Source organism: Callorhinus ursinus, unplaced genomic scaffold (genome assembly GCF_003265705.2).
Source record: "Callorhinus ursinus isolate GAN/ISIS: 27379988/994484 unplaced genomic scaffold, GSC_fseal_2.0 scaffold2, whole genome shotgun sequence".
In the NCBI taxonomy this organism is placed as follows: Eukaryota; Metazoa; Chordata; class Mammalia; order Carnivora; family Otariidae; genus Callorhinus; species Callorhinus ursinus.
The window spans coordinates 19,364,743-19,380,169 of record NW_027397064.1 but is presented as its reverse complement, the minus strand read 5'-3'; the positions used below and the strand labels follow the sequence as shown (position 1 = coordinate 19,380,169).

The 15,427-nt window shown below is 42.7% G+C and overlaps 1 protein-coding gene across 1 annotated transcript; it reads left to right on the top strand.

Moving 5' to 3' along the window:
• Positions 1 to 5,634: 5,634 nt before the first annotated feature.
• RPL37A (ribosomal protein L37a) lies at positions 5,635 to 8,294 on the top strand. Its single transcript, XM_025891893.2, has 4 exons — positions 5,635 to 5,706; positions 6,105 to 6,233; positions 6,677 to 6,759; positions 8,060 to 8,294. The coding sequence occupies exons 1-4, from the start codon at positions 5,704 to 5,706 to the stop codon at positions 8,121 to 8,123; spliced, it is 279 nt and encodes a 92-aa protein (XP_025747678.1). The 5' UTR covers positions 5,635 to 5,703; the 3' UTR covers positions 8,124 to 8,294.
• Positions 8,295 to 15,427: the final 7,133 nt, after the last annotated feature.

Sequence of the window (15,427 nt, the reverse complement as noted above, 5' to 3'; positions counted from 1 at the left end):
AGAGAGAACGCTTATCTGGGCTCTCCTCTAGGCCACTGGAAGTGGTCTTATACTATTTTTCCTCCAGCAATTTTGTTTTTAAATTTTGTCAGCTGTACCAGTTTGTTTATAATACTATGACTTGTTGGAAGCTTCCAGAGGACAAGTAATGGGTCTATCTAAAGTTTACTCTAATTTTGTCCCAAATGGCCACTTAAAATAAATATTTGTCTAAGAGTAATTAAGAGCAACAGCTGCTGTGTCATCAAATAAATTGTCCTTAGTTCCCTCAGGAGTGGGTGCTCTGGAAAGCCAACTACATCACTTCATGGTTGCTGCCCTCGGAGTCCATAATCAATCTGCCACGGACACAGCCACCAGTGTAGTTCTGGAAAAGGATACAGTCGATCGTGCACAGGGTGGCCTGCTGAGTGATGGCCCAATGAGGATAGAATCTGTATGAAAAGAAATGCTAAAATCCTACCTCAACATTGCTCACGAGGTTTTTGCAGTGGTTTTTGCACTCTTGGTGGCTCACTGATGGAAACAACCAGTCACTTCAGAAAAGTCTGTGGAATGAATTAAGGCCCAGGAAGCAGAAAGATTCTGGTTCACAGTTAGATGCTGAGAGAGTTTCAGAAAGGAGCATTTCTTCCTCGCCTGCCCCAGAGCCTAGCCACAGCCTCTGCTGTCTGTCCTGACATCTCACGGCTTGAGGAGCATTACGAAGCCCTCTTCTGTGAGTCTGTGGATGTCTCCAGAGACTCGCCTGCTGCTCACTCAAAGATTGGGTGCAGCTTTCTCAGGAGCCCTGCTCGAGTTTGGTCAAGTTCTTGAATGTCTCAGAGAATGAGACCATAGCATCTCATTCCTTACTTTTTTAAGAGTTCCTCCTTACTCTAGGGATGTGGTTAGTCTACAATGGGTATGCTTCAGAAATACAGTGAAAGGTGCAGGTGATTTTGAGACATGTATACCCAGTGTTGCTTGGGAGAATCAGTGACCATTGTTAAATGAATAAATCTCTGCTTTATTCACCTGGGGGCCTGCCACAAGGTGTCAGATCAATGCCTACCCTTGGGAGGGTTTGCCCTTGGTCCTTGCAACTTGGTGTGCACGTTTATTTTTTTTTTTTTAAGATTTATTTATTTATTTGAGAGAGCGAGAGAGTACATGAGAGGGGGGAGGGCCAGAGGGAGAAGCAGGCCCCCTGCCGAGCAGGGAGCCCGACGCGGGACTCGACCCCGGAACTCCGGGATCATGACCCGAGCCGAAGGCAGTTGCTTAACCAACTGAGCCACCCAGGCGCCCTTGGTGTGCATGTTTAAAACTGCTATTCTTCTGGAGTCTTAGTAAATATGGCCTGTTGAGCCTCCGTCTGAAGCCTCCAGTTAAACCTCAGTTTCAGCCGCTCTAGAGAAAGACTCACCATCTCCGAGATGTCCTTGAGGTCCTCCAAAGCAAATTTTACTTGTACTACGAAGCCTGTATATTCTAAGTTATACCATCCCAAATGTACCTCTAGAATTTGTTGAGAGCCATCCAGCCATTTCTGTGTGATTCAGAAAAGACACTTGGATTTATTTATAGAGAGTAAATGGTTTGGGTTTAAGGAAGGATTTCTGCACTTTTTCCATCTGTACTTCACAGTCAGTCCAGACACATACCTGCCACCATCCACTGTGTTTTCTGGAAATGTCAGTTCTAATGAAAAAAATCTGGGCCTGTCTCATTCCACTTCCTATCCTTGCCATCAGTTGGCCCCTTACAGGGTTTTACGAAAGGCCCCGTATGCCCACCAGAGCTGTCTCTGCCTACCCTCACCGGGGTCATTACTCCCTGAATGACCCTCGCTAATTTCTGCGTTTAGGACTGGGATCAGGAAGACTCCTAGAGGGAGCAAGTGATCCAGTAAGCCTTGATCCATCTGTACTAGAATTAATCGTGTCTTTTCCTTCTTGGCTTCCCACAAACCTTTTCCTAGGTCAGAGGGAGAGCTAAGAGGTGCCATCCCCTCACTGCTGGCTCTTGGGTTTTGCCTTGTCTATGCATTCTTATCTATTGGAATCTTAATACTTTTTTTTTTTTTTAAGATTTTATTTATTTGAGAGAGAGAGAAAGAGCGCAAGAGCGTGAGCAGGGGAGAGGGGCAGAGGGAGAAGCCAACTCCCCGCTGAGCACGGAAACTCGAGCACAGAAAACCCAGGATCCTGAGCCTCAGAAGGCAGACGCTTAACCAACTGAGCCAACCCAGAACCTTGGTGCTTTCTGAAGCTCTTTGTAGGTGAAATTTAAACTGCAAAAGGTATGAAAAGAAGTCCAACCTTATCTCCTGCCCTATCCTCTCACTTCTTACCACGTGCAGGATTACAAGGTTAAAAAAAAATGGCATGGAAACTTCAAGAGAATTTGTTGGAGTACTCTCTCATACCTGCGATTTTGGTTTTGTCTTTTCCTGCGAGGTCCCAGCTAAGGAAATGGGTTCCTAATCATAGCAAAAAACATCGAGAAGCCTGTGAGTCACAGTGTTTGGGATATTAGGACAGCCAACAGCTCTTTGGTTTTGCAACATCCTCTGTTCACATCCCCCTACCAACCCATTCATAGGACTTTTTGAGTGCCAGGCACTTTTCCTCTTTCTTATTAACTCCCCTTTTCTAGGGTGAAATATCATACATAAAAGAGTTCATAAAACAAATTTACAGCTTAACAAAACATTACAAAACACTCATGTAAACCATAATCCCAAGGTTGCGAATGTATGTTCTAGAAGTTTATTGTTTTGCTCTTAATGTTTAGATCTACAATCCAATTGCAGTTTATTTTTGTACATGGAGTGAGGTAAAGTCAAGGTTAATTTTTTCCATATGAATATGCAGTTTCTCAGCATCACTTATTGAAAAGACTCTTTTCACTATTATAAATGTGAGGTAAAAATTAATCGGGGCGCCTGGGTGGCACAGTCGGTTAAGCGGTTAAGCGTCCAACTCTTGATTTTGGCTCAGGTTGTGATCTCAGGGTTGTGGGTTGGAGCCCCGCATCAGGCTCTGTGCTCAGGGCAGAGTCCCTTGTCCTTATCGCTCTCCCTTTGCCCCTCCTCCCGCTCATACTTTCTCTCTCAAATAAATAAATAAAATCTTAAAAATAATAATAAAACAAAATAAATTAAAAATTAAAATGTATAAGTAAAAAATGAAAGCCCTGCCTTCTCATCCCTCCTATTCCTAGCCCTACTTCCTACAGGTAATAACTAATATAAACAATTTGGGATGGAGCCATTGGCAATTTATTCCCAATGCATATAAATATATAAATATACATAGAATTGTTTTTACAAAAATTGAATCAAACTCTTCATATTAGAAATGGCTCATTTCACATAATATATTTGGCTATTGTTTCATATTGATTGACCTTCTCTTTTAAGAGTTACCAAGTAACTCCCATCCTGATGGATGCATTACCTGGGTCAATGCCCTGTGAAATGTCCATTAAAACAAAAAGCAAACTGGAATGATGAATTTAAAGTAAATTTCTGGAGAGAAGAGAAGAAGGAATGAATCCACATACTGAATTCTTTTCAGATACCTGATTCTAGGAGTTTAAGACTTGGCCTTGTCAGGGCCCGCCTTCCCCTTGCTGAGTCTACTGCCCCTTGTGGAGGCTGGCCCATAGGGTTCTTAAAATTGTGTGCAGACTTCACTCTTGTTTGTGGCCACCAGGCACTTCAGTGAAGGGCAAGCAAGAGCTCTTTGGGCACAAAGTGAAGGAACAACATGGAGCCTAGGACTCCAGGATAAACCTTTTGGTCTCCAGCATGAGATAAATTGGGGATGATGTTTGCACCTCAGATTTCCTTCAAGAATAAAATGTTCCATATGCCCCAAAGAGAACTGGTTGGCTCAACAGCTAAAAGACCTCTCCTCTAGAGGCAACTTTTAACTTATTTTTTTTAAGGGTAAAGTGAATTTTGCTTGCTCCTGATGAGCAGATGTGACTCAGCAGAGGTTTTTACTAAGACTTTTATAGGTACATATTACAGTTCATCTCTACACCTGATGGTCTTCTAATGGGGATGGAGATTTATTAGCCGACAGATAAGACAAATTGAGACTTTGTACACAGTTCTCTGAAGCCACTTAGAGCTGATTTCATGAGAGTGCTATTTGTACATCCTCAAGCTTGCTATTTAAAGAGAATTGTTCAGTTTTGAGAAAATTGCTCTGAGCATGAACAATTTCCTCCTATTATGGAGTGTCTCATTTTCAGCCATTCTACTGCATTCTTACTCACGCATTCTATCTTCTCTTGCTCTCTCTCAGACCCCCTGAAGGACAGAGAGGCAGGAGGCTACACAGGGGATGGGGGGGGAGGTGGTAAATTTGCTAAATGATGATCTGAACTAGGCTCTTGAGCCAGCCCAGGAGGGCTCACCTCAGAGAGTGCAAGCTGGCCATGCTTATACCCTCACCCAGGGCAAGTGAACCCCACTCCTGCTCAACCTGCAGGCACAGACCAGAACAGGAGGACAGTTGGAGTGCTTGTTTCTCCACTCTTCTTCCATCAATCCCATTTGTTTGCACCAATAGGAATGTATTTTGCTTTAATTTATAGTTTTCTAGAAGCAGGGCGTAGTTTTGGTGGTGAAGTGTCCAGAAATCATCCCCAACATGCAGTGTATTTCTCTCCTGAGGGAGGAGAGACTTTCTCCCTCTGCCCCTTGCCGTTCTTCACCCTAAAGGGGCAGAGGGTACTTGGAGGCTGTGGTGGAACTGGGAAATTTTGAGCACATCCTATTCCCCCAGCCGGGAGATGGGTTTGCACAGTTGCATTGGTGTGTAAAACAAGGTACTTGCTGTGTGTGTCTCTAGGCATCATTCTTCTTGATGTAGTTTTTACTGAGAGGTTAATGTTTTCAGTATGTAAAGGCAAGAATGTAATGTCAAGGAATACAATATATAACTTAATTGGTGAAAATGTGTATTTATTTAATTAGAACATAAAAATAATCTCCCCAAGTCACAGTATGAAGCATTTTTTAAAGAGGGGATGTAGTTATTATGTTTTAAAAGCTGTGCCTTTGTATATCACACTATTTCTTCTACTTTTGTTTATATTTGAAATTTTCTGAAATGTTTTTAAAATGTACTGTGGGGGTATCAACAGCTTCATCAATGGACATTTTTTGTTTGCGTTATTTATGTGTTGATTTTAATGCGTACTAGGAAAAATACCCACATAGCACATTCTCTCTGGATTCCTTAGATAGTTTTGGCTTAGGACGAAGCTTCATTTTGTTAAGTTTTTCCAAAGTGACTCAGCTTTAAAATAAATGGTAAAACAGTCAATAGCAGTATGGCAAAAACTGGAGATGGCAGCTTTTGAGTGACTAAATTTTGAGAAACACTTGTCTAATATTTCCTGCTGTTACCATTCATACAAGAAGCCAGTTAATTAAGTAACAAACTGACCTGCTTCCATCCCTAGCAATAAGGCTGTGATAAATAATTCTCTCTCTTTATAGCCTGCTTAAACAATAAAAATTTTAATACAGAAAACAAAAAAAACACATTCCCCAGAAGGCCCCGGGGGCGAAGAAACCTCCGGAGCATAGAGTTTAGTTCCTAGCTGGGCCTCCCATGCGCCACTTCCGCCCGTTCGCCTAAAACTGCGCTTGCGCACTGAGTCTCTTCCTCTCTGGGCTCGGACATAGTTTGCGGCGGTATGGTGAGTGTTGCTGCCGGGGAGGCCTAGAGGTCTATCCGCCCGCATCTGATCTTCTCTTGATATCTTCGCCCTCACCCGGCGTCTGCTCGCCCGCCCTCCGCCCTGCCCCGCGCCGTCCTCGGCCTTCGTGCCGTGGCCGCCCCTTTCGGACGCAGACTGGGGCGGAGCGGCGGGGGCGGCTCGGTGGCGCCTGGCCCATCCCGGCCGGGTTAACAGGGTGCCCTCGGAGCCCGGGGACCGCTCTGGCCTCAGATTTTGCCAGGACGGAATGAGGGGGACCTAGGTCACTGGCAGGGACTGGGTGACTGGAGGAATGGTGTTTGGCGCGGGGGGGGGGGGGGGGGGGGACTCGGTTCCCCGGTCCTAATATCGCCGGTTTCTCTCTTTGCTCTTAACAGGCTAAACGCACCAAGAAGGTCGGAATCGTGGGTAAATACGGGACCCGTTATGGTGCCTCCCTCAGGAAAATGGTGAAGAAGATTGAAATAAGCCAGCACGCCAAGTACACTTGCTCCTTCTGTGGCAAAGTAAGATGGTCTCCGGGGCGGGGGGCGGGGGGAGGCTTTCCTGCTAAGTGACCCCGCTCTTGAAGGAAGTTTGTGAATGGTGTGCTGGGTTGTTGATAACTGTGGATTTCGTAGAATGCTTTCCCTTTACACTTGGGAACTAAAGGGTCAAACATTTGACAAGGAGCCCCAGCCTAAGCCAAGCCTGCTTCGTGGGAAATGACTCTTGCCAGTTCTGTCTACTGGTGTTGCTGGAGAGTTTCGTGTAATGCTTGTATGTTGATGGTGTGCAGGAGTACTGTTTGGGAAGGGAGGGGGACGTGATCCCAGGACCCTGGGATCCCAACCTGAGCCGCCCAGGTGCCCCAAAATACACCCATTTTCTAGTGTAATTTAGACCCCTGGATGATGGTGAGGTAAAAGGCTTTTATTGGTTTATAGGGAAAACTGATTGTCTTTTACAGACAAAGATGAAAAGACGAGCTGTGGGGATCTGGCATTGTGGCTCCTGCATGAAAACCGTCGCTGGTGGCGCTTGGACCTACAAGTGAGTCTCTTTTCTTTGTGGTATTTGGAAGGGTGTGGATCACATCAAAATTCCAGGTTTGACGCTGGACGGGCTAGTTTTAATTAACTCTTTTTACAAGACTGAGAAAACAGGAATGCTTTTGTTTTTTTCATGACTCATGGAGAGTTATGGTTTATGTTGTTATTCAAAGACTAGAAACAAAACTACTATAATAGAAAAGTCTGACATGACTTTAGAATTTCATAGAATTCTAAGGGTCATCAGTGTGAGCATAATGATACTGTACAGGCAGGTCCTTAGTGGGACTGAATCTATACTGAACTTTGACTTGTACTGCAAGCTGTTTTTATAAAAATGAGGTCAGTTAGCTTGTTACTGTGGATGGAAACTTGAGGCCACCTGGACGACGACACCTTTGCCATTCTAAACAATACTGGCTGGACCTCGACAGCTTTGTGACCCTGACAAGTGCTGCGTGATGCTGCTGAGATAAATCTACCTGTGCTGGTTATTGATTGAGTGGACTTTTGAGTTAATCCATTTCTGGAAATTAAAGCGGCCCTTGAAGATCTCTGATTTTGGAATTCGTTGCTGACCTTAAAGGTTCATATGTGATTCGGTATCTAGATGTGTGCTGTCCAGTACACTAGCCTCCCACGTATAAAATGATAAGGCTAGTGTGGTTGAAGAGTTGAAATTTTAATTTTAGCTGATTTAAAACCGCAGCAGTGTAAAATTTTGGAAAGTGTTGAAATGATCATTTTTATGTATGTTTGGGTCTTGTGGGCGTTTATGAGGTCAAAAAGGCAAACGGAGCCTAGCATGCTCTTGGTTGTGATGATAAAATGAACTAGCATTCCTGTACCGACCATATGTAATGGTTATGGGTGTTCCAGGTAGAGTTGCAGAATCTTTTGGTATAACTTTTTGTAGTCATTTTAATAGCTGTCTTCCCAAGACATACTTGAGTCTGTTCTACCTATTTTGATACTTTTTTGGATAGCTCTCATTTATGATACCATCTTACAATTTATTTCTTCTGACATTGTGTTCATTCCCTTTCAGTGAGTTTAGGTCAGCCTCCTGCAACCATTCATTCATCCCTGTTGTTTTTTTTAATGCTGCTTGAGAGTTGCAGCATCAGTTGCATGAGATTGCCTATTTAATTCTCAAAAGCCTGAAGACACAGCTCTTAATTGTTAAAAGTTGTCATCATTGTTAAGATTGTAATGTAAAAATGAGGCAGGATTTACTCATTTGCCATTTCACATGTTAGTGTAGCGAATTATATTGGAACCAACTTTGTTTTTCTTTCCAGCACCACTTCTGCTGTCACAGTAAAGTCTGCTATCAGAAGACTGAAGGAGTTGAAAGACCAGTAGAAGCTTCACCATTTGAAACATTACTAGCCTATAATAAATGGGTTAATTTATGTAACAAAATTACTTTGGCTTGTTGTTAAATTTATTAATTAGATCTTTCAATTTGTGTTGCATTAGTTTTGCTTTCTCAAAGGCCTTGGAAATTAAAGAGTCCTAATTTTTATTGGAAAAGCGTGCTGAGATTGGGTTTTCCTAATACAGCTCTTTTTTTTTCCTGTAGTCAAATGATAGATACAAGAATATAAGTCTTAGAGGTTGGATATGTGTCTTTGCTTTCTGTAGGTGTATCCTTGGCCAATTCGACTTTTTTGAGCTACATTAATTCAAATTGTGAGGACTTTTGTTTTTAGATCACGGTTAATTTTTTTGTTTCTAAAGGTAGGATGACATATACTGCCTTCTAACTTAATGGGTGTTTTGTCTCACCACACGTTTTATCAGCATCTTCAGGAAACAATATGAAACAATTAGAATTTTAGGACAGATTTTGCAGATGTCTACACCATTCTCCATTTTTCAGTTTGCAAAGAAGGATGGACAGGATTGAATTACACAAGTTGGTGTAGATGGTCAGTTACACTAATAAACGTGAAGATCCGTGGAGGAATTTGAGTTGTGTGAATAGTTAATGGTGATGATTAACCTTTTTTCACCTTTATTCAGTCCATCACTTAATTCTCTGCCAGTTTTCGTGGTTCGCCTTTTCTCAATCTTGTCTAAGCTACCATCTGTGGTAAGCAGTCCTCAGGAAGCTCCCTAACAGGTATGTCTGTCTATACTCCAAAGATAGTAATTCTTTGGGAATACAAATCTGATAGGATGAAAACATGGATTTCCTGTGCCCTTAGGATAGAGTAAAAACCTTTCTTCATGGGCTCCCCTTCTCTTTCATAACTCTCTGGCCCATTACTAGCTTTCTTAAGTTCTCTATAACATCTGTTCACGGATTTTTTTACTTTTACTTCCACATTGGCTCTGGCACAGACATTGCCTCAGGGTAATGCTCTGTGTCAAGCCCTTATTAGTCTCAGCAGTAACTCTAGGTTTGTGTTTAATTGTTGCCCCCAACAGTTTTGTTCATTAACGTATCCCCAGTATCTAATATAATTCCTTGCACATAGTAGCCTTAAGTATTTGATGAGTAAATGTGTGGCTCTTATTTTTGTAGCAGAATGGTACGTAAACAATGTGATTTTTGTACTGTGAAACGTCAGTGAGTTCTGTGAGTCAGTAGGAATAAGACCAGGATTGACAAATCAGGATTTTCAGACTTCATGGAAATGTTTGACACAGGTTTTCCAAAACCCCAGATTTTGCGTTAGCACAGGGAGTTAAACATTAGGTACCTGGGGTTAACAGGTACCATCTCAGCCAAACTGCCTCCATAGTTACATGGTCCAGGTTACTTAACCTGTGCTAAAGTTTCCAGAAAAATGCCTGGTAGTAAAATAGAGTATATGATGGGAGCTAGGGTTTATGAGAATCTTATTTGAAGGCCTTCTGTGTTACTTTGTTAGGAATTTGGATGTGATTGTGTAGGTAATAGAGAACCATTAGAATTTTGTAAGCAGTGATATAATATTTAACATATCTTGAGCGTGAGCAGTCTAAGCACTGAATATCATTTAATCCCAAAACAGCTTTATGAAATGTAGATAATATCCCCATTTACACACATGAGAAAGCTGCATAACTTGTAAATGATGGAGCTGGGATTTGAACCTGTGTGTGTTGGCTGCAGGATTGATAATACTAGAAATTTTTTTACTTTTAGTGTGTTTTTTAAGATAAAGAATAGATGGGGAACATAGAGGCTAGTTAGAAGGGTGTTGAAATAATAAATATTCTGTGGATAGAAAATAGTGACTTTCTCAAGGTTATGGTAGGCGGTGAGGGTAGGGCTTAAAATTAGGTTTCTGACTCCATAGTCCATGATTTTCCCACTTTGCTAAGCTGCCTTATGAGCTCAAGAGTATGTTTCTTCTCAATTTGCCTCTTCACAGATTAAAGATCCCCACCTTCATTTTACTCCTACGGTAGAAGCAACCCTGGCTTGTTTTCAGAGCCTTTGGTTTTTAAGCCATTTAACTGACTGCATCAGGATACAAAGGTGAATAAGGCAAGTGTTTCTCACTAGACAGGTTATCTCATTCTATTCTAAATATTTTTGTGCTGTGATAAATGCACAGGTTGCCCGAAAGCCCAAACACATCTAAATGCAAGTTTGTTTTGGGCTTGGAGCTGAGGGATGGGGACTACTTAGAGATAGGACTAGAGTTCAAGTCCTGCAACCAAGATCTGGGGCTGAGAAGGGGTTTTACAAGGGCCCAACTAAGAATGGAAATAATACATCTGCAGCAGCAGTTTTGAAATGTAGCCGCCAGAACCAGGCAGTCTATATGAAGTTAAACGTTTCCTTACACTTACTGTCCTCAGGAAAACCAAAAGCCATTTTGTTGTTGCTAGCACTTTGGGCCAAAATTGGACAACAGGGCAGGGAAATGGATTATGTGTTTTGGGATAAATTAGTCAAAATGAGTCAAGGATCAAGTGTATGTGATGCCATGGTCAACCCTGTAGGCCAGAGCCTTTGAGAGGACAGTGAGTGGTATGGCTGACAGCAAAGACCCACAGGGATTATTGTGGTTCAGCTAAAGAAGAAGGAAGTTAGAGGGTAGAGACCTCCTTTGGTCAGAACACATTGACCACTCCCTGAACTAGGGACAAGATACGATGGCAAATCTTAGCTCACTAGCGGGGTGAAATATGCTTCATTACCCTTACAAATTCCTGGTTTGGAAAACTATATGATAAAAGTGTTTCAAAGTAACATGTTGGACGCCTGAGTGGCTCAGTCATTAAGCGTCTGCCTTCGGCTCAGGTCATGATCCCAGGGTCCTGGGATCGAGCCCCTCATCAGGCTCCTTGCTCAGCGGGAAGCCTGCTTCTTCCTCTCCCACTCCCCCTGCCTGTGTTCCCTCTCATTTTGTCTCTGTCAAATAAAATCTTAAAAAAAAAAAAAAAATCCTTATAAAGAAGTAACATACAATGTGTACATGTGGGTGCCTTATGTGTGTGGCAATTCCAGTCGATATGCTAATTTTCAGAGCTCAGCAAAATGTTTCTAAAATTTATCTGGAAACAAGTAGAAAGGATAAGCAGAAAGCATAGCTTAGTGATTAAGAACATGGACTAGGATCAGAAGTAGTTTAGATTTCTTACTAACTAAGGAGTGACGTTGGACAAGTTTACCCCTTTTTTCCAAGTTAAGTTTCCTCATCTGTAAAATGGATGTAATAGTGTTTCTTTCGAGCAACAGATTAGGTGATTTTGGTTCCAGAACACTCATTAATGGTAAGGTCCAGGAACCCAGGATACGTGGAATCCTGGGTCATGGAGAGGGGAGGAGTACCAGAGGTACTGGTGCTGTTTGAGTAAGGGTGTTACGTCAGAGGAGACAGGTGGGAAACTGCCTGTGGTAGAAGGAGGAGTTGAGGAAGGAGGAAGTAACAAAGTGACTTGGACCTCCGTTGAGGAAGGAGGAAAAGATGTCAGGTTCAGGCAGAAGAATTGCATAAGGCACGGTTTTTGGTCCAAAAGGAAAGGAGGCTAAAAGCAAGACCTTACTTGAAAATAGGAAGCCAATGTCACACTGTGTGTGTGCATGCACGCACGTGTGCCCATATGTGTATATGGCCACGATGTGCCAGCAACGTGGAACCCTCTTAGGACTTCATTTTTGGAGGCTCTTGTGATACTCCCTGTAGGGGTAGGGTAAATTTTGCTCCTTTGTCTTCAGTCTGCTTGTGCTGTTCTGTCTGTGCAAACTTGTCACGTGGACCTGTACATCATGGGTCAGGTTGTAGCACATTTGTGCTATTTCAAGCAGTAACTTTTCCAGGTGCTTTTACATAGGTATTTTAGTCTAATTGTAGATTATTTAATCCCTCTTCAGTTTACTCCAGGCTGTGGGGAAAAGAAGGTCAGGGTTGACTGCATTTTGCACAGGAACCATAAAAAGATTGCCCCAGGCACTACGGAAAAAGGGATGGACATCTGACAAGAGTAAATGGAACCAGTCAACTCTCTGCAGAGAATTTAAATCAAATGATAGAGGGGCAGAGTTAAACAAAGGTGGAGCACTAAGCTTCAGGAAGAGCTCATGGACTCCCTGCTGCCAGGATCACAGGGCTGCCCCAATTCCTAACTTGTTTCAGCTAGAGTTCTTTGGTTGTGTGCAGTCCAGACCGACTCAGGCTAATTAAAGTGGAAGAGATCTTACTGGAAGGTAATAGAGTGCTTCACAGGATAGAAGAAAAAGACCAAGTTTGTAAAGGGAAGAAAACCAGGGCATCTTTTCTAGTTATCACAGATGCTGAGAGAGAGTCCTCTTAAGGAATCCCCAGTGGGGGCGTCAGATCTGTGTTTAGTCTTTTTGACACTGTTTAGGAGTGAAAAACCTGAAGAAATAATCTCATTGGCCTAATTGGGGTTACATACCCATCCCCGGGTACCTGCATAGACAGTTTCACCAAGACTACACACAACAGGAAAAATCTCCAAAAGGAAATCAGACTGACTATAATTTGAGGAGGGAAAGTGACTTCAATACTTGAATTATCAACTTGAATTGTCATTTAGATTGTGTTCTCACTAAACCATCTAATTTAAAAGGAACCGGAATTTTGTCTCTCACCACCTTGCAAATTGCAGCTCATGGAAGAACACTACAACACGGCCACAGTATATCCTGTAAGTTGTTCTCCAGTTGTTCCCGATGGAAACCTGAGGCCACTGGCCATGGCCAGACTAGGAGTGTATGGAGGTCAGATGACACATGATGTATTGAGTCTTCTGTGGGTTATGGAATGATGACTCCCATCCTGTGGTTTTTACCCCCTCCTCAGGATATAGAATGGGGATAGATCGGCTTAGGAACTTGTGAAGTACCTTCAGTTGTCCTTTGGCCAGTGGAGGGAGGACTGTTAGATTGGAAATGTCAAATGCTGCAAACCTGTAGAAATTGTACTCTTCTCTGCCCCTCAACACATACACCAACATAGTAGGACAGAAGGAATCTCTGGGAAATCACGGATTGATGGTACCACCAAATAACTGAAATTGTCACGAGCAATGGTCTCACGATAATAACCAATCTCAGTTATGATTTTTTTTTTAAAGATTTTATTTATTTGAGTGAGAGAGCATGAGTGGGGTGAGGGGCAGAGGGAGAAGCAGACTCCCCTCTGAGCAGGGAGCCCGATCCTGGGCTCGCTCCCTGGACTCTGGGATCATGACCTGAGCCGAAGACACTTAAGTAGACACTTAGCTGGCTGAGCCACCCAGGTGCTCCTGTTATGATTCTGAATATAGTTCTATATTAGAGGAAGATAACATCTGGCCCTGACATACTGCTGTTAACTAGCTGATGTCTCCCCATCATCCCTGTTTGCAATATAATCAAAATTAGCTTACCTTTGCATTACAGGGATAGCAGTATATTTTTTAAAAAATCTTTTTTTTTAAAGATTTTATTTATTTGAGAGAGTGAGACAGCGCACAAGTGGGGGGGTGCAGAGGCAGAGGGAGAAGCAGGCTCCCCACTGAGCAGGGAGCCTGACACGGGGCTCCATCCCAGGACCCTGGGATCAGGACCTGAGCCGAAGGCAGCCGCTTAACCGACTGAGCCACCCCGGCGCCCCAGGACAGCAGTATACTTTAAGTGTTTTGCTTCAGGGCTGTCAGGTCACATATTCTCTGTCATTACACTAAGGACAAAATCACACTGAGAGGTCAGGATGTTTTGTGGCCCTTATATGCCTTAGTAGACATGCATACGGTAGTTTAGGTCATCCTTGGGGTATCCTTTCTGAAGTGATAGACAAGTTTCATCACCTTAGACACCCCCAATTAAGAAAGGGCATAATGTTGGATCTGTTTGGATTTTGGAGGCAAAACAGCACATTTAGATGTGCTTCTCTGTCCCATTTACTGAGTAACCTGTAAGGCTATCAGTTTTGAGGGGAGACTGGAGAAATTAAGGACTTTGGAGCAGGTCCAAGTCACTTTGTTATTTAGTTTACGACTTAATCAAATTTGAACGTACTGGAAGGGTTAATGGCAGACGAGCTGTTCTATGATGCTCCAAAAGAAGAATCAGTACACTAGAGGTTCGGGGTTAATGACTTCTGTTAACATCTATTATTCCATTTGAAAAGTACCTCTTGTTTGCTCCTGGACCCTGTAGGATGCCTGAACATAGGTCATAGATCTTTGGTGCAACTGAAACTACCCATTATAAACTTGATGTCACCTGATCTATAAAATGATACAATCAGATGCATGCAGCAGCATTCTATTCTAAAATGGGATTTTTGGATTTGCTAGATCATAGAGACTAAGTAGCAGAACAACTTGAACCACAACTTAAACCTGTTCCAGAGTCTTTTCTTTCTTTAGGCAATGGGCTTGGACAATGGCCAGCTAGACAGAGAGCTGGGGAGAACAAGAATCAAGGATTGGTGACAAGGATGTTAAAAGATACGTGGATAGAATTCTTAGAACAAGTAGAGTTGATGATATTTGTATCCCATGTAAATGCCCACCAGGAAATATCCACTATAAAATATTGTTCTCACTAGGCCAGATAAGTAAGATAACCCATTCTGTGGAGGTCTGTCATTTATTTTCCCCAGCCACTACCTTGGTGCTTGTTCATTAGGCACAGAAACAAAATCATGACAACAGAGATTGATCCAGTGTATGAGCTCAAAAAGCTGGACCTCCGCTTACCAAGGGTGACCTGGCTATTGCCTCGGCTGGAGTGGCATGTTGCAACGAGGGAAGCTAGTGCTGAGCCCTAATATGGCCCCATTCCTTAGGGGTACCATTTAGCCAAGTGATTACATTAGATACCTTCCATTATGCAGAAGTCAGCAGTTTGTCTTCTTAGGGATAGATATGTATTATGGGTGTGGATTTGTCTTTCTTGCCTGCGGTATGTTTGCCAGCATCACCATTATGGACTTGGCAGAATGCCTTATCCATCACTGTATCCCATACAGTATAGTCTCTTGACAGTGAAGGAAGTGAAGAAAGTACATCAACTGGCTCACACTTATGGAAATAATTTTTACCATGTGCCCCATTATCCAGAGAGAGCTTGCTTAATAGACTTATGTTTGCCAAAGTCTTAGCTATAGAACCGTCTGGGAGTTAACTCATTATGAAGCTAGATACTGTCCTAAAGGACAAGGTAAAGGGTGCTTTTTTCCCCTAGTCAGGATGCATGGATCAAGAAATGA